At 33.6% G+C, this 20,816-nt stretch overlaps 1 protein-coding gene across 1 annotated transcript in view; it reads left to right on the plus strand.

Annotated features, from left to right (window-relative positions):
• Positions 1–20,816, plus strand: part of KLHL4 (kelch like family member 4) — a 102,225-nt gene that overhangs the window by 55,666 nt on the left and 25,743 nt on the right. The window contains exons 2-6 of the mRNA XM_068533299.1: positions 3,933–4,100; positions 4,490–4,626; positions 7,487–7,683; positions 11,442–11,654; positions 16,366–16,552. Of these exons, the coding sequence (XP_068389400.1) occupies positions 3,933–4,100; positions 4,490–4,626; positions 7,487–7,683; positions 11,442–11,654; positions 16,366–16,552 (902 nt within the window). The remainder of the gene's footprint in view (positions 1–3,932; positions 4,101–4,489; positions 4,627–7,486; positions 7,684–11,441; positions 11,655–16,365; positions 16,553–20,816) is intronic.

Raw genomic sequence — 20,816 nt, forward strand, 5'->3', positions numbered from 1 at the left:
ACAAATATCAGCGCTCCTAAATATATGAAGCAAACGTTGACAGAGTTGAAGGGAAAATTATGTGGATCTACAATCATACTAGGAGACTTCAACATACCAATATCAATAACCCATAGAACAACTGGACATAAGTTCAATATGGAAATAGAGGATTTCAGCAACTCTGTAGAATAATTGGACTTAACAGACCTATATAGAACAAACCACCAAACAATGGAAAAATAAGATTTTTTCTCAAATGCATGTGGAATATTACCAAGGTCAGACCATATCTTAGACTGCAAAATGTCTTAATAAATTTTAAAGATTGAAATCATATGAAGTACTCTTTCTGATCACAGTGGCATGAAAATAGCTATCAACAGTGGAAGGAAAATTAGAAAACCCACAAATGTGTGGAAATCAATACATTTTTTTCACTTAAACTTTTTATTGTGATTTGGGTTGGGGTTCTAAGATAAGCACATTTTTTATTAAAGTATAACTGATTTACAATACTATATTAGTTTCAGGTGTACAGCATAGTGATTCAAAATTTTTATAGATTATGCTCTGTTTATAGTTGTTATAAAATATTGACTATATTCCCTTTGCTGTACAATATATCCTTGTAGCTTATTTATACAATACACTCTTAAACAACGAATAGGGAAAAATGAAATCACAATGGTAATTAGAAAATATCTTGAGCCAGTGAAAAGATGTATCAAAATACCAAAACTTATCATAAGCAGCAAAAGCAGTGTTAAGCAGGTAATTTTTAGCTATAGATGCTTACATTAAAAAAGAGAAAGGATGTCAAATCAAAAAGCTAACTTCATTCCTCAGCCACTATGGAGAACAGTATGGAGGTTCTTTAAAAAACTAAAAATAGAGTTACCATATGATCCAGCAATCCCACTCCTGGGCATATATCTGGAGAAAACCATAATTTGAAAATATACATGCACCCCAGTGTTCATTGCTGAACTATTTACAATAGCCAGGACATAGAAGCAACCTAAATGTCCATCAACAGAGGAATGGATAAAGAAGATGTGGTACATATATACAATGGAATATTACTCAGCCATCAAAATGAACAAAATAATGTCATTTGCAGCAATATGGATGGACTTAGAGATTGTCATACTTAGTGAAGTAAGTCAGACAGAGAAAGACAAATATCATATGATATCACTTATATGTGGAACCTAAAAAAAAAAAACGTACAAATGAACTTATCTACAAAACAGAAATAGTCACAGATGTAGAAAACAAACTTATGGTTACCAAGTGAGAAAGGCAGGGGAAGGGATAAATTGGGAGAATGGGATTAACATATTCACACTAATGTACATAAAATAGATAATAAGAATCTACTGTACAGCAAAAAAGAAAAAGAAAAATAAAACTAAATAGAAACAGAAGGAAGGGAATAAGAAATATTGACACAGAAATAAACAAAATCAAGAATTAAAAAATAGAGAAAATCGATGAAACCAATAGTTGGTTCTTTGAAGGCATCAACAAAATTGGCAAACCTTAAGTTGCATTAAGAGGAAAAGAGAGAAGACTCAAGTAGCTAAAATCAGAAATTTAAAAAAAACACATTGTAATTACTATGAGCAACTGTATGCCAGCTTTGGGATAACTAAATGAAGTGGACAAATTCCTAGAAATACACAACCTCACAAGAATGAATCATGAAAGAAAAGAAAATATAAACCAACTTGTAACTAGTAAAATGTGATTGAATCAGTAATCAAAAAACCTCCAAACAAAGAAGAGGCCTGAACCAGCATGGCTTCACTGGTGAATTCTACAAAATATTTGAAGGGGAATTAATAACAATCCTCTTCAAACTCTTTCAAAACATTGAAGAGGTGGGAGCACTTCCTAACTCATTCCATGAGGTCACCATTACCCTGATTCCAAAGCTAGACAGACACTACAAGAAAAGAAATCTGCAGACCAATATTTCTTATGAATATAGATGCAAAAATCTTCAACAGAACACTAGCAAACAGAATTCAGTAGCACATTAAATGGACTATAAGCCATGATAAAGTGGGATTTATTCCTGCAATGTGAGGTTGTTTCAACATATAAAAATCAATCTATGCAATACCCTATAATTAATATAACAGAAAAAAAATCATCTCAACTGATGCAGAAAAAGCATTTTACAAAATTAAATACCCTTTCATTATTAAAAAAAAAATTCAACAAACTAGAAAAAAGAGGGAAGCTACCACAACATAATAAAGGCCATTATAAAAGTCACCATATCAATGGTACTGAAAGGTTTTCCTATAAGATGAGGAACAAGACAAGCATGCCCACTTTTGCCACTTCTACTCAATATAGTACTGGAGGTCCTTGCCGGGGAAATCTCTCTCTCTCTCTCTCTCTCTCACACACACACACACACACACACACAGGCATCCACATAGGAAATGAAAAAGAAATATTTCCCAGCAAGAACTTCCCAAAGCATATTGCTCCTTTAGAATATGCCCATCTCCGATACATGCTGGAGTATACACAAGGACAGCTAAGATAATTAGATAATTAGATATTGAATGTTTGATTGACTCAATGTGAATCAAACCATTTCTTGAACAAAGGAAAGATTAGGATAAGTGAGTTAAGTGAAACCTGAATGCCTTCCATTCTATGGTGCCAAGGGATTGTTCCTTTCTAAAAAAAAAAAAAAAAAAAAAAGTAATTTTTAAGGATATTCATATCCTATTACCCGATTGTCCATACAATATTGTGACAGAATGTCCAAAAGAATCTTTAAAGATTAAGAAGATTTGCAGATGAATCATTTATTTGAATTACACAGACAAAAAGAGAGTAATGCCACCCTGGGCCAATTGTCTTCAAAGAAACACAGCCTAAATGGTGCGGGGGACCCAAAACTAATCTTAACTGGTGGTTGGAAAATGATGCCTGGAAGCTAGAATAGTAACAAGAAAAGTATGTTCATCTTACCATCAAATTTTTAAGCTTCTACTCATTGTAAACCTCTATGTGCTTGTGTTAGTACTTAAATTCCACCATTGTATGAGGTTGAAAAGACATGTAAACAGCTTTCATTATTGCAAATTCAACAGTCATCATCTTTGCCTAAACAGTCAAAGGGTACAAACTTCCAGTTAGAAGATGAATGAGTTCTGAGGATCTAATATACAGCATGGTGACTATAGTTAACAATACTGTGTTGTATACTTGAAAATTGCTAAGAGGGTAGATCTTAAATATTCTCACCACACACACACAAAATGGTAACTATGTAAGATGATGGATATTTTAACTAACCTTATTGTGGTAATCCTTTCACAATATATATGTATATCAAATCATCACATTGTATATCTAAAACTTAATGTAGTATGTCAATTATATCTCAGTAAAGCTGGAAAAAAGATAAAAGATGGAAATATGTTTATTTTCTTGATGGGAATGACATATTGTAAACAACGTTGTGGAAGTCTTGGCCTTGAGATTCTTCAAGAAATATCTCTAATGTGTTATGAGTACTCCATGGAGAAGCTTCAGAACATAATCAAATTTGAAAAGTATTTTGAATCATGCCTACAATTTCATGCCAAATGACATAATTGTGATGCCAATAAAAATCAAAGAAAGAGGCTTGTATCTTGAAGTTTATGTTTGTGCATATAACAATTAACACTAGCCCTGCTGTTGAACCATGCATAGTCACATCTATGGTTACATTCCAGACATAAATAATAATCATGACACCTCACTTTAATGGAGGTTAGGGAGCAATAATAGTGAAATATTTAGGATTGGTGGGCAAATTTTAAGTTTACTTTAATTCGATTTATTTCTTTTAGAAGTAGATGTGCCTAAATTTCTACTGGATTTTTGCACACCCACTAGGAGAAAAAAAGATATTCTCACACTTATCCCCTTTTTAGATTAGATACACAGCATCCTGAAGAAATGAATGTTAGCAGATCTGAGGAGCAGTTCCATGCTGTAAACCATGCGGAACAAACTCTTCATAAAATGGAGAACTACCTGAAAGAGAAACAATTGTGTGATGTGCTACTCATTGCTGGACACCTCCGAATCCCAGCCCATCGGTAAATATCCTTATGCAGACAGATCATTTAATGACTATAGCTAGCATGAATGAGAAAGAATTAGTCCATTGATTACGAATTGGAGCATTGAGGAAAATAGATTTTTATGTTTTTGTATTGAAAAAGCACTAGCCTATATGATCTGTTTCCCTGTGTGATATTTAGAAGAGCCAAACTTTAGAGAAATTGATGAAGAGAAACAGCACAAATTGTCTAAACAAAATCAACTTACTTAATTTACCTTTCTAATTTCACTACACTTTACTGAACTATGAAAGATTTATGCAGAAAACGTACTCATCAGTGTTAAAAACTTACTGACTATATTTCATGTTTTTCAGTGAGATTATGGACTGATTTAATTTCCTATGAAACATTCCTATTTCCAGGTTGGTTCTCAGTGCAGTGTCAGATTATTTTGCTGCAATGTTTACTAATGATGTGCTTGAAGCCAAACAAGAAGAGGTCAGGATGGAAGGAGTCGATCCTAATGCACTTAATTCCTTGGTGCAGTATGCTTACACAGGTAAGTGCTTGGCATGTATTAACTCATTCAATCCTCACAATAACTCTATATTATATAACCCACATTATTATTATTCTAACTCTGCAAGTGAGAAAATTGAAGGATAGACCAGTTAAGTAAATTTCCTAAAGTAGTAAGTGGCAGAATCAGTATTTAGATACAGTAGTATAAAAGAGCAAGAGGTAAATAATATGCTATAAAATTTTTGACCATGAGAAAATAGAGCTATTTTAACACAAAGCTACAGGAGCATGTCTCTCTTTCTCTTTCGAAAGGTGTGGGTACATTCTTGTTTGTAAAAATGAGAGTGGAAGTGGGGTATTCTAACTCTATAGACTTAGTCTCTTCTTTTGAAATAATAAAGTCATATTTAATCAAACTATGTAACAAAAGTAACAGGATGAGTTTGGGGGCCAAGAAAATTTATTTATTTATTCATTCCAACTTTATTAAGGAATAATTGACAAATATAATTGTAGATACTTAAAGTATACAACTTGATTGTATATATATATATCATGTATATACACATATATGTGTGTGTATATATATATACATATACACACAGATATATACATATATATACATATATATATATATATATAGTGGAATGATTACAAAGATCAAGGTAATTAATTCACACATCATCTCATATAGATAACTCTTTTTTTTGGTGAGACTGCTTAAGATACACTCTCAGAAACTTTCAAGTATGCAGTACCCAATACCGTATTATTAACTAGAGTCACCATGCTGTACTTCTTATCCTGAGAACTTCTTATAACTGAAAGTTTTTACCCTTCGATCTACATTTCTCCATCTTCCCTTTCCCGCCCCTATTTCACATACAAGTGATCCCATACAGTATTTGTCTTTCTCTGTCTACCTTAGTTCAGTTAGCATAATGCCCTCCAGGTTCACCCATGTTGTCACAAATGGCAGGATTTCCATCTTTCTCATGGTTGAATAGTATTCCATTGTGTGTGTGTATATCACATTTTATTTTTCCATTCATGTGTCAAAGAACATTTAAGTTGTTTCCATATCATGTGAATAATGCTGCAATAAACAAGGGAGAGGAGCTATCTCTTTAAGATCTTGTTTTCATTTCCTTTGGAGTGGGATTGCTGGATCACATGGTAGTTCTATTTTTTTTTTATTTTTTAGGAGCCTTCATACTGTTTTTCTTAATGGCTGAACCAATTTACGTTTTCACCAAAAGTGCACAAAAGTTCCCTTTTCTCCAAAGCCTCATTAACATTGACTATCTCTTCTCTTTTTTATAATAGCCATCCTAACAAGTATGAGATAATATCTCATTGTGGTTTTGATATGCATTTCCCTGATGAGTAGTGCTGTTGAGCACCTTTTAACATACCTATTGGTCATTTGTATGTCTTCTTTGGAAAAAAATTTCTATCCACGTTCTTTGCCCATTTTTAATTGGATTATCTGCTTCTGTGCTATTGAGTTGTATGAGTTCTTTATATATTTTGGATATTAAACCCTTAACATATATATGGTTTGCAGATATTTTCTCTCATTCTGTAGGTTTCCATCTCTATTTTTTGCTTCCTTTGCTGTGGAGAAGATCTTTAGTTTGATGTAGTCCCACTTGTTTATTTTAGCTTTTGTTCACTGTGCTTTTGGTGTCTTACCCATGAACTTATTGCCAAGACCCAAGGAACTTTTATGCTATGTTTTCTTCTGTGAGTTTTATTGTTTCATTCATTGAGAAATAAATATTATTCTTAATAAACAGGCCAAGTTTCAATGTCTACAGCAGGTGAATCTGAGAATAGTTCATACTGCTCTGAGTTTCATAAAATATAGGCAGGGCTCTCCCTTCAAAATCCAGGATAAGAAACAACACAAGAAACTTTGCCAATGGGCTGGATCCCTTTACAACACATTTTAGAGGTTGAACCAAATACATAGCAGCTTACAGTTTTTATTATTCTTTTTTATGGTTATGCAATCAGATAGAATTCATATTAAGGTATTTTACAAAGCAAAATTATAAAAGAATACTTTATAGTTTATATAATCCATATGAAATATCATTCTTTATAACTTCCCTATAGCTTGGCTAAAACAGAAATATAGGAATATATCTTATCAAAATAATTACAACATTTGCAATAATTCATCAATAACTCTTGCTTCAAAAATAATACAGATATATCAATATAAAGGAAACAGCTTAAATTGCTCTGATCTTGGCTTTTAAAAATCTTTACAGATATTTTTAAACAGAGTCTGTTTTTTACACCTAAGAAAATAATCATATAAGCAATTCTTTATCTGAGGACTCTTGGCAATATTTTATTTCTTTTAAACCAGTGCTGGGCATTAATTCCAGGTGTAATATTTGGGCAAAGTCATCCTTATCAGCTAATAAATACAGATGCAAAAAAATGGACATATAAGCCTAGTGTTATTTACCCAGACATTTTCCCACACAAATGACAGGTACCTGTATTGCCCATTGTATGATCCTTATACAATATGACATAATGCTTCTTGAGTCATAATGTAGACAGTTTTTAATATTAGATTTAGATGCAGGTCTAAGATGATAAAGAAACAAGAAATTACTTTTTGTTGCAATGGTGGTACTCACTGTTCATTTGCTCCAGTTGTTTTTGATAATCTGGTATGGCTCCCTTCAGCCATCTCATTAGTGCTTGTACATACTCACTTGCATATATTCACCTCAAAAGGTATTCCCTGAATAGTTACTGTACACTAGAAAAAATAGCCCTATTGATGAAAGAAATTGAAAATTTTAACTATCTAGCATATTTGTGTCTTACTTTACGGAATATATAATCATTCTTTACTTTTTCAAACCATTTAGGTGTCCTGCAATTGAAAGAAGATACTATTGAAAATTTGCTGGCTGCAGCTTGTCTCCTGCAGCTGACTCAAGTCATTGAAGTCTGCTCCAATTTTCTTATAAAACAGCTCCACCCTTCAAACTGCTTAGGGATTCGATCGTTTGGAGATGCCCAGGGCTGTACAGAGCTCCTGAGTGTGGCACATAAATACACAATGGTAAAATCAATTGCTTCATGTTAACTTGTAGTGATAATATATTAACACAATGTCTAAACTAATTATATGTTTACTGATATGTGTTTATGTGTGTGTGTATGTTTGTGTGTGTAGAACCATTCCAAGGTAAAGATTATAATGTTGGGATAAAATTAAAAAGCAATATATATTTACATAATTTTCAAATGAATTGCACAAAATAGATATTAGATAAAAATATTTGTCTGGTTGAGCTGTACACAAGCAAGTTTCACATTTTTCAAACTAAAAACATTTAATTAAATCTCAGAGCTTGGAGAAATGAAAATATTGCCAACAATTAAACTGGACAAATACATATTTCAAGTAGAATCCACAGTAACAAGAAAACATAATTTCCCTGATGTTTTTGTACTATTAGAACTTTACTTCATAAAGTTGTACAAATTATTATTTCTAATGGAATTTATTGGGTTGGCCAAAAGGTTCTTTCGGGTTTTTCATATGATGTTATGGAAAAACCCGAATGAACTTTTTGGCTAACCCAATAGGTATCATTCAATAAGTAAAAAAGTAATATTATTGGATCACTATTAACTGGAAGAGCTTAAGAACTATCAAAATTAGTAGATCAGACCATTCTATTGAATGGACTTTTTATTTCTTAATGAAAACATGTTATTTCGGTTAAAACAACTTGCAGTTCAATTCTTTAATTAACTTAAAATCCCTCTCAATTCTATTAGTAATTATAATAAATTAAATGAACATGTTTGATGTGTTAATTCTTTAAAAGTTGCATGGGATAAGACTATCTTTATTCAGTCAAGTGACAGTGACATGAAATATAGATTGTAGGGAGGCAAGTAAAAGTAGCTAGAGGATATTAAATAAATCCTTGCCATTCATGCTAATTCCCTTATGCAAAGAAGAAAATGAACTTTTTAACCTCTGAAGCAGGGAACAACACAAGAGATGGATCTTTCTGTGAAACCAAATTAAAAGATAAAATTTCAAGCTAAGAAGATAGCTACATTTATTTAAGATTCAAAAATAAAGGCAAGTACATAAAAATGAACAATAGAGAATCACAACTAAAAACAATAAAATTAACAGTACAATTTTAGAATTGAGATGCATATAATTAAAAAGTATTTCTAGAGTTTCATACAGACCTTAAAATTTTCAAGCTTGTAATATTTGAATTCTCTAAAAAAATCTTGTAAAACTTCCCCTCTCTTCTTCCCACCCTTGGTCATTGTTCAAAATTTGAAGTTTTAAACATATTTCTGAAACAATACCATTATATGGAGAATCATATTATAATAGATTGACATTTTAACATGTCATTTAACTATGCTATTTATATTCCTATGTCCTAAATATAGATGCTATATAATCTATAGGAACAGCAGTTCAAAGGTTAATCCTACCACAAATGCCAAACATGAAAACTTCCTGTTAAATTATTTAAATTCTTGAACTAACTATTAACAGTTTCCTGTCTGGTATCTCACTCTTGCAGACAAAACACATTCCGATAAACAGCTTGAGTTATTTTTGTTGCTCAAAATGAACTTGTCTTCCCTTTCCTATTATGTGACTGAAACTGAGTGTTAAAGCAGGATGTGCAAAAAAATGCAATACTGTTACCTCCTTTAATCCCTCTTTAGTTATTTTAGTATCTATTATAAATGCAGCAAAAGATGTCAAGATCTTGCTAAAATACTGCTTTTATAATACTGTACTGATAGTATAAAAATGCAAATAATTTTAATCTCTAAGAATAATGTTAAACTCTAAGGATTCAGTTTCAGTCATTTGAATCATAGACTGAGTAAAACAGATTGCCCTTTCTAATGTGAGTGGGCCTCATCCAGAAATACCCTCACAGACACACTCAGAATAATATTTGGCCAAAAGTCTGGACATTCCATGGCTCAGTCAAGTTGACATAAAATTAACCATCACAATCATATAAATAGTAGTCTGCATCGATGAAACATTCAACAGATATGCTATATTCATTGAATACATTTTGCAACAATGTAAGTGTGGATTTTAAAAATGAACACCAAACCAAGGGCACTCTCTCTCACTTTCTTTTTTTTTTCTTTTCTTTCCTTGGAGAGTGGATAGCAAGAAGAATGAGAGATGGAGTCTTCCATAATATTTACACAGTTTCAAAGTTTACATACACTACCAGTAATAGGTAACCGTAAGTTTTAGAGTGTTTTATCTTTTTTTTAATCCTTTCATAAAAATTATGTCATTAATGAAAGGCAGTTGCAGTATCGAACAAAATGAAGTAGACCTAAAGGCATAGGTGTGAGTGCATACTTAGCCATTTACTGCACAAGAGATCAAACAATTCACATAGCCTGTTGTCTCATCAGAATAATTCCACCTCCCACAAGATTGCATTGGTGATGACTTAATGTTTGTGAAATAAATCTGTAAAGTGTGAAGTGCTGTACAAGTGTAATGTATTTTTAGTTTTAGTACTCGCTCCACCATTTTGCTATAGATGAGAGGGTTTTCAACCAGGAACATCTGCTATAGTAAAATCAGCAGTTCTCTCTCAATTACTTGCATTAGTCACAAGAGGGCTCTTTGTCTAAATAGGCAAGTTAACTTGGAATTTATTGTATCAGAGCTTCCTGATGGGTCTATCAAACTTGATGATTCTTGTATGGATAATTTTGCTATTAGGTTAACTCAGTCCCACAATGACTAAACTCAAGGGCACTGGTGGTTCACTGGCAGAAGTCTTGCCTCCTACAATGACTAAACTCAGAATGGAGCTGAAGGAGTGATTTGATTTATCCAGATCCCCCAGTTATTCAGAGGCTGTCTTAAGCTGCTTCCAGAATATCTATTTATTGGGCAACATAAATTACCAACTAGACTTGCTTATATCAATTTCAGAAGTATATTTTATTGCATTTAAAACTTAAGATCTTTACTATGAAAAATGTTGGAAATGATAATTGTGTTGTCAAAGAAAAATATATAACATTATAAATAGGAAAAATATATTGGTGTTTTGATGAAAAAAATTGAAACACAGCTGCCTGAAATTTGATACTTGACAAAAATACAACACAAATGACAGAAGAGAGAATCAAGTTATAAAACATAAAAATTGAGAGATAACCCCTCTCCCCCTCAAAAAATAACTCAATAGGAGTCACTTTTAGATTAACCTGAATCTGTAGATGTTTATCCATTGCAAAATAACTTTACCTTGGTTAATAGAAGATCATGATTTTTCACAAGAGAAAGGAGTTTTTAATCAGTCTCTTTTTCTCATCTCAAATGAATTCAGTATGTTGCCCCATCAAATGCACAGCCAAAGCTGCCTCTACCAGGCCTTCAAGATAGACTCCACCTTGAAAATTTTCAGCCTTTCTCTTAAGGTTTTTGGCTAAAGGCCAACTTGACATCAGTCAGTCATGGAGTCATAAACTGTTGTCACCTACAAAATCAGAGAGTAAAGCACTGGCATCAACTCAGACACTACCCATGTGGCCTGTGAAGTAGTTAAGGCCTTTCCTTGTGTTTAATAAATAATTCCCAGTGGAAGCATTTTGTTCCTCAGCTTCAGAGGCTCCTCCAATCCCTTGTCACGGGCAGCAATAACATCTATTTTCTATGAATGCATATATCTGTCTCTCTGGCTTTTTCTGAAGTTTAACAAAAATAAATGCTTTGGTAAGCTTATTTTGTTAAGAAGTTTCTAAAGTACAAAGTTTCAGTAGAAGACTTCTCTTTTCTAGGAACACTTCATCGAGGTAGTAAAGAACCAAGAATTCCTCCTGCTTCCAGCTAATGAGATTTCAAAACTTTTATGCAGTGATGACATTAATGTTCCTAATGAAGAAACTATTTTCCATGCTCTAATGCAGTGGGTAAGGCATGATGTGCAGGCTAGGCAACGAGACCTAGCAATGCTGCTTTCTTACATCAGACTGCCATTACTTCCACCACAGGTATGGAAACTTACCCAGGTAATGTAAATTATAGTTCTAAACAACAACTAGGCATTAAGCCATTCCTTATTTTTTTTTAATTTTATACAGAGAGTTTCTGGTACAGGATTTGTTTCACAGAAGGACATGTACAGCCTTCAATTAACAATATTAATAATGATGAAGAGCGAGGGAAAAAGGTTTAAGGAAAAAACCTACAAATAATCCCCAAACTTCAGAATACTCATTAGTTTCAGTTTCCTCTCTCACCAAACAGCACTTGTAACAAGCAGAGAAAATGACTAACTTAACTCTTTTTCTTTTCCTGCCACCTTCTAGGCAAGGTGATAATAATCATTACAGTAGCATCTCAGAGGAGACCCTAGGAAGGAGTTAGATTCTGGATAATGCCTACTAACTAACATGAGTAATTAGCTACTATGATTGAAACCATACTATAATTGTTTCAGATGCACTGGAGCATCATTATAATGGCATCCTCACCATGCATGTAGAAGGATTGTACGAAAAATGATCCTAAAAACAAACGCCCTTGGATAAAACTCAGGATTGACCCACCTCATACTGAATTTTAGTATGTGAAGTTTAGTGAGGTTGGAGTGCAGTCTCACTATATAATTCTAACATTGGTGATAACCACAATTATTTCTCTGTAGCCAACTGATCAGTAGTATATATCATTTATATTATATATATACATATACATATATATATATATATGAATATAAGGCACATATGCACACTTCATATGCTATATAACTTGTGGCTAAAGTCCTCAAACATCATTCACATTGGAAAGAAGGACTTTTCTGGACTTAATGGATCAGTAGCTTCATAAACGTTAAAATTAATCAATTTGCAAAAAATTTCTAATTAAATGTTAACATTGAAAAATAGATTTTAATTTGCTGATGACTTCTCTACTTTTTTTTTTTACTTTTAGCTGTTAATTAAATCCCATGGAAGTACATATTTACTCTTATTTTTAGTTGAGTTACAGTTGATTTACAATATTATCTTAGTTTCAGGTGTACAACATAGTAATTCAAAATTTTTATAGATTATATGCCATTTATATTTATTATAAAACATAGGCTATATTCCCTGTGTGGTACAATATATCCTTATAGCTTATTTATTACGTACATAGTGGTTTGCATCTCTTAATCTCCTACCCCTAACTTCCCTCTCCCCCCTTCCCTCTCCCCACTGGTAACCACTAGTTCTCTATATCTGTTAGTCTGTTTCTTTTTTTTTTAATTGAAGTATAGTTGATTTACAGTGTTATGTTAGTTTCAGGTGTATAGCAGAGTGTTCCAGTTATATATACATATATATATATTCTATTTCAGGTTCTTTTCCATTATAGATTATTACAAGATATTGCATATAGTTCCCTGTGCTATACAGTAGGTCCTTGTTGTTTATCTATTTTATATTTAGTAGTGTGTATCTGTTAATCCCAAACTCCTATATTATCCCTCCCCCTCTTCCCCTTTGATAACCATAAATTTGTTTTCTACATCTCCAAGTCTGTTTCTGTTTAGTAAATTAGTTCATTTGTATCATTTTTTTTAGATTCTGCATATAAGTGATATCATATGATATTTGTTTTTCTCTGATTAACTTCACTTAGTATGATAATCTCTAGGTCCATCCATGTTGCTGCAAATGGCATTATTTCATTCTTTTTAGTGGCTGAGTATTATTCCATTGTATACATATACCACATCTTCTTTATCCATTCATCTGTCCATGGACACTTAGATCGCTTCCATGTCTTGGCTATTGTAAACAGTGCTACTATGAACATTGGGGTGCATGTAACTTTACAAATTAAAGTTTTCTTCTTTTCCAGATATATGCCCAGGAGTAGTATCGCTGGATCATATAACTCTATTTTTAGTTTTTTAAGGAACCTCCATACTGTTCTCCATAGTGACTGCACCAATTTACATTCCCACCAACAGTGTAGGAGGGTTCTCTTTGCTCCACATCCTCTCCTGTATTTATTTTTTGTAGAGTCTGTTTCTTTTTTGTTGTGTTCACTAGTTTGTATCACTGTTTTTATATTCCACATATAAGTGATAACATACAGTCTTTGTCATTGTCTGACTTATTTTGCTGAGGATAATACCCTCCAGGACCTTCCTTGTGGTTGCAAATGGCAAATTTTCATTCTTTTTTATGGCTGAGTAGTATTCCATTGTATAGAGTGTGTGTGTGTGTGTGTGTGTGTGTGTGTGTGTGTGTGTGTATATATATATATATATATATATATATATATATACCACATCTTCTGGTGAGTGGGGCTATGTCCCTGCTCAGTTAGTTACTTCACCTGAGGCATGCCAGTACTGGTGCCTATAGGCTGTTGGGTGGGGGCAGGTCTGGGTCCTAAGGCTAATAAGCTAGAGGGAAGATTCCAAAATGGCCCTTACCAGGACCAGTGTCCACACTACAGAATGAGCTCCCACAAATGGCTGCTGCCAGTGTCTGACTCCAGGGTGAGCTCTGGTTGCCTATTGCCTTTCCTGGTGACCCTCTAAGATCAGCAGGTAGATCTGACACAGTCTCCTTTCAAGTTACTGCTTCTGCCCTGGATCCCAGAGCATGTGAGATTTTGTGTGCGACCTTTAAATATGGAGTCTCTATTTTCCACAGCCCTCTCAGTCTCCTGAATGTAAGCCCCGCTGGCCTTTGAAGCCAAATAGTCTGGTTGCTTGTCTTCCTGGTGCAGGGCTCCTGGGCTAGGGAGACCAATGTGGGGCTTAGACCCCTTGCTTTTTGGGGAGAACCTCTGCAGTTGTAATTATTCTCCTGTTTGTGGGTCACCCACACCGGGATTATGGGTCTTGACTATATTGTGACTCTACCCCTCCTACCCAACTTGTGGTTCCTTCTTTACATCTTTAGTTGTAGATGATCTTTTCTGGTACGTTCTGGTCTTTTTCATCAATAGTTATCCTATAAATAGTTGCAATTTTTGTGTGCCTGGGAGAGGAGATGAGCTCAGAGTCTTTATACTCTTCCATCTTTTGAACTCCCAGTACATATTTACTCTTAAGCCAGGGGCTTCTTTGAAACTCAGTTTCTCGGGCCCCCACCACAGACCAACTGAAATGAGTTATTGGGTTGAGGCCAAGGAATCTGTATTTTAACAAGTTCTCCAGATGATTCTTAGATATGCAAAAATTTGAAATACACTGGTGTAAAGGATCAGAAGCCCTTAACTTTATACTGCTATTAAGTCTACATGACATTCTTTCAGCAAAGTGCTTAGTTGGACTTTTCTTAATTTATTGGAATAACAGGAAATATCCAGCTGAAACACACAACCAGTGGTACCTTGGCCTCCCACTCCTGAGTATGCCTAGAATGTGGGATTGTGTGAACTTTTCCTGACGATGGTAGTAGTGGGTAATCTTATACAAATATTCTAGAAATGGAATATATGAAGAGACTGGTGATAAATGTCTGAAGAATACTTTCAAAAGAAAAAAAAATTACATAGCCTAGTTTTCAAACCTATTTGCTACAGAGTATGCATTAAGGAAATACCTGGGGTCTCACCAGCCAAGTCAAAAGAGTGATCCATCAGGGATAAAAAGTGGGGTGAGAACAGGGTTGAGGTTAACCAGTGAAGAACAGGAAACTTCAGGGAAGTTTTATGGGGTAAGATTAGCACCTCCATTCCAACAACCTGCTTGCTCTTCCTGTCAATTCCTATGATACTGTGGACTCCAGACTCCAAGGAACCAATCTAAATGACCCTTGGAAAATTCTGAACAAAACTCTTAACTTCTCCTCAACTCATCTCAGGAAGAATACTTTACCTAGCTTTTATCCCATTCAATTAGGGTCATATTAGCTGCCGGGCAATAATGGTTAGAAAGGATTGATCTCACGTACCATTGATGATGAATTACCTAGTTACTAATACATGTACTTTACTGGTGTACACATGTACATGTACAGATAAAAAGCACCTGCTTCGTGCTTTGATTTGATGATAAAGATGCAGCCCCCATGGTGATATTATTTTTTTTAATATATTTATTTATTTAGGGTTTCATTGGGTCTTCATTGCTGTGCATGGGCTTTCTCTAGTTGCGGCGAACGGGGGCTATTCTTCGCTGTGGTGCACGGGCTTCTCATTGCGGTGGATTCCCCTTGTTGAGGAGCGCAGGCTCAGTAGTTGTGGCAAACAGGCTTAGTTGCTCCACGGCATGTGGGATCTTTCTGGACCAGGACTCGAACCCGTGTCCCCTGCATTGGCAGACAGATTCTTAACCACTGCGCCACCAGTGAAGTCCTGATATTATTTTAATTGCGCATGTTTGTGCCATTTCCCCTAAATCAACCAAAAAGGTGGCTGCTTCTCTAGCGGGGCAGGAGATGCTTGCTCTGTGCAGACACAGCCATTCACTTTGCTTTCAGTAACACATTTTATGAGTGCTTTTTCACTTTCACTCCTGGAGATTACACGTACATATTCAAAAGAGGAAAAATATGTCAAATAAATGTGCATTAATAAATTCGCTACTACCATGAGGCTTTTAATCATAAAATATGTTACTAAGTAACTTAAAATATTAAATAATAACACATACATTAGAATTAGCTTGAGTTTTCTCCAAAGTTATATAAATGAAAATGCTATTTCTAATGTTTGCTCTTTACTTCATATACATGCATCATTACTTTTCAGTTACTGGCAGATCTTGAAAACAGTTCCATGTTTACTGGTGATCTTGAGTGTCAGAAGCTCCTGATGGAAGCTATGAAGTATCATCTCTTACCTGAGAGAAGACCCATGATGCAAAGCCCTCGGACGAAGCCTAGAAAATCAACTGTGGGAGCACTTTATGCTGTGGGAGGCATGGATGCCATGAAAGGTAACAGGAACAAATTAATTACTTTAGAAAGTATCATTCAAAAAAGATGTATTCTCAACACCCTCCAAACTATGAGGGCGGTATTAAAGCTATATATAAATGTGTGCATCTAAAGCTATTTCTTATAAATAAGGTAATATAAATATTGTGACCTTTTTTATTCTTACCTTGTGGTATATAACCCTTTCATTAGTGTTTCCTCAACTCTTAATAGGTACTTCTCTCTTATGATGGCAATATTTATTTATTTATTGCTCTCAGGATACATTTAATTTATTTTTATTGAAGTATAGACTTACAGTATTATATTAGTTTCAGGTGAACTGCATAGTGATTCAGTATTTTTGCAGATGATACCCCATTATAGGTTATTACAAGAAAATGGCTATAATATCCTGTACTACACAGTATATCTTCGCTGTTTATCTATTTTATACATAGTAGTTTGTATCTGTTAATCCCATACCCTTAATTTGTCCCTCCCTCCTTCTCTCTAACCTTTGGTAACCACTAGTTCGTTTTCTATATTTGTGCGTCTATTTCTGTTTTGGATATACATTCATTTGTATTATTTTATATTTCACATATAAGTGATATCATACAGTATTTGTCACTCTGACATTTCACCAAGCATAATATTGTCTAGGTCCTTCAATGTTACTACAAATGGCAGAATTTCACTCTTTTTGTGGCTGAATCCTATTCCATTGTATATATACCATATTTTTTTTTATCCATTTATCTATTGATGACACTCAGGTTGCTTCTATGTCTTGGCTATTGTATATTATTCTGCTGTGAACATTGGAGTGCATATATCTTTTTGAATTAGTGTTTTCGTTTTTTCTGGATATATGCCCAGGAGTGTAATTTCTGGATCATATGGTAGTTCTATTTTTAGTTTTTTGAGGAAACTTCATACTGTTTTCTGTAGTGGTTATACCACTTTACATTCCCAACAACAGTGTACAAGGGTTCCCTTTTATCCACATCCTCTCCAACATTTGTTATTTGGAGACTTTTTGATGATAGTCATCTGGCATGTGTAAGGTGATATTTCATTGTGGTTTTGATTGCCTTTCTCTAATAATTAGCAATGCTAAGCATCTTTTCATGTGCCAGTTAGCCATCTGTATGTCTTCTTTGGATAAATGTCTATTCTTCTGCCATTTTTTGATTGGGTTTTTTTTTTTTTTGATATTGAGTTGTATGGGCTATTTATATATTTTAGATATTAACCTCTTGTAGGCCACATCATTTGCAAATATTTTCTCCCATTCCATAGGTTGTCTTTTCATTTTGTTGGTGGTTTACTTTGCTGTGCAAAAGCTTTTAAGTTTAATTAGGACCCACTTGTTTATTTTTGCTTTTATTTCTTTTGCCTTAGGAGACAGAACCAAAAAAATATTGCTATGATTTATGTCAAATAGTGTTCTGCCTGTTTTTTTCTAGGAGTTTTATGGTTTCAGGTTTTACAGTTAGGTACTTAAACCATTTTGATTTTATTTTTGTATATGGTGTGAGGGAATATTCTAATCTCATTTTCCAGTTTTCCCAGAACCACTTGTTGAAGAGTGTCTTTTCTCCATTGTATATTCTTGCCTCCTTTGTCATAGATTAATTGCCCATAGGTGTGTGGGCTTATTTCTGGGCTTTCTATTCTGTACCATTGATCTACGTGTCTGCTTTGGTGCAAGTACAATGCTGTTTTGATGACTTTAGCTTTGTAGTATAGTCTGAAGTCTGGGAGGGTGATACCTTCAGCTTTGTTCTTTTTTCTCAAGGTTGTGTTGGCAATTTGGGGTCTTTTGTGGTTCTTATGGCAACAATTTTTAAATTTGAGTATTTGCTTTGCAATGTAAGATCTTTTCAGGGAAAACTTAAAGATTTATTGTAAATGGAAGAGATGGGGTCCTCCAAATTTGTTTTTTGACAGAAATAGGAGAGTGGTCTCTAACTTCTTGCTGTCAATTTCCAGATAGATGCTCAAAGACCAGTTACAAATAAACTTGAAGTGTTGATAACAAGATCAGCAATTCCATCCTGGAATAAAATAATGATTTTACAGAAGAATTTCAACAAATAGGAATAGGGAAAAATTTCTGAAGCCATCATGTCTACCTTGAATACTTCTTAGAACTTGTTTTACTATAGTTCTGTCTTTTTACACTTGATTTCTCAGTCTATAGACCCATGTTGCCAAAACAATGAGACAAGGACTTTGTAATTAAGAATTGGCTGTGTAGGAAATAAGATCAACCACTTAAAATTTGCCAAGTCATACATAGAAATGTTTTGACACCTTGTAGAAAATGTTGCAAAAGTCAAAGTTCTGTGCTTCTGGAAACCAATTCTTTCTTTTGGTATGTGTAACTGGAAATTGGAAGACCATATAGGAGACATGTCAATTAATAATAAACCTATAAAACAAGAGCTTGCAAATGCAGTTATTTCCAAAGTAGTAGAGAAACTTCACAGAACTAGTGTTCTTCAGAAAATAACAAATACAATGAAATCTTATAATTAATTTCAAGTCTAGTAATGATATTTTATTGCATTTTGTTGAATAGAATGAACATTAACAGAATTTAAAAGGTGTCTTATTTGATATTTATATCAAAAGGGTACTAAGTACAAAATGCAAGCACAGCTATGCTTAGTTTCTGATTAAAAAAAAAAAAAAAAAAAAGCCTAACCTGCAGAGTGAGAAATGGAAAACTTTATGTTTATTTGTTTGGTTTTTCTGTTTGCTACTATTTTTGTTATTTTTTCAGGTTCCTGTTTTTTTTAAGTTAACATTACACAAATGAATGTGTTGCACAAGATGGTAATAAGTATCTACAACTCCTTATTAGCTTACAGAAATGAGTGAAATGTGAGCCTATGATCCCTTGACTCTACTACCACAGTTTTATATGGAAGGAAGTAAAACCATCATTTTGAGACTCTTGGAATACCTAGTGTATGGAAATATAAAAATCTCTAAGGGAAGTTGCAGACAACTACAATAATAGTAAAAACTATTATTTTTGAGTACCTGATCCTTGGTTGGCATTTTGCAAGCATCATTTCTAATCCTCACAATAATGCTACAAGATAGATTTTATTACCCCAATTTTGCAGATGAGGAAACTAAGGTCCTTAAGGTTAGATAGTCAAGCCAAGGGCAAACATCTATAACTAAGGGAAAGAGAATTATTACTCAAATTTTGTGTTCCTTTTTGCTATACTGCCACTATTTTAGATGAAAGAACAACAACAACAAAACTGACCCCTCTCTTTGAAGGTTTTAGAATCTATTTAAAAATCAGGGTGAACACTTAAGAGCAAAAAAAGAAAGAAAGAAAAGAAAGAAAGAAAGAAAAACTAAGTAAAGCAAAAACATTAAAGTGTTAGCATTTATCTATATAAATCAGTATTACATTTAAAACATATCAATTTACATTCTTAAAAAAATTTCTATATGCATGCCTTTTCTTACGGTGTGTTGTTTCATTTATCTTTTTTAAGATACTTTTTGAACTTTCACATTTTGATGTTTAGGCAATACAGTACTTCCTCAGTCTTTAATTACCTTTCTGACTCATACAGTTAACTTGGAATTAGTTGCTAAATATAGATATCAGACAAGTGGCTGGAGTTAACTATAACTCCTACCATTATATTAAAAGAGTCATCAAAAAGTTGTAAGTATGATCACAGAGTCAAAAATTTTAAATGGCCAAATGGTAAACTGTGGGCTTTTGTGAATACAAGGTATTCAGTAACCTTTCATTTATTAAAAACAATGAATTCTGAGAGACAATATGGCAAGGGACAAATTAAAAGCTAATATAGTGATTTTTATTTCATTTTAAAAATAGATGGAGGAAATCACTACATCAGATATATTCACAACTGCAGGAACTATCATGTTCCAAATAATACTACAAAGTTTGGCTGGTTTTGTTCCCTCTTGAATAGATCATAAGTGAGGGTTGAATAGGAGCTTTGAAATGAAATAAGAAACAATATTTGCAACGTTTAAGTGCAGAAGGCCAATATACACAGAAAAATTATGAAGTGAGTCCTAAAGAGAGAGATTAGTAAAAAAAAAAAAAAATCTAAGTTTTCCTATCAAATATAGAGCTGCCATAATAAGCTAGCTAGAGGATTTACATTTTGATTAGTTGGACCAATTGTGGAAGTAGGCAAATGGGATAAAGAAATTTTCAGAATTCAAGATACAGAACTACAAGTCATATATGTTCATAGATGCAAATAG

The sequence above is a fragment of the Eschrichtius robustus genome, chromosome X (assembly GCF_028021215.1).
Source record: "Eschrichtius robustus isolate mEscRob2 chromosome X, mEscRob2.pri, whole genome shotgun sequence".
NCBI classification, from domain to species: Eukaryota; Metazoa; Chordata; class Mammalia; order Artiodactyla; family Eschrichtiidae; genus Eschrichtius; species Eschrichtius robustus.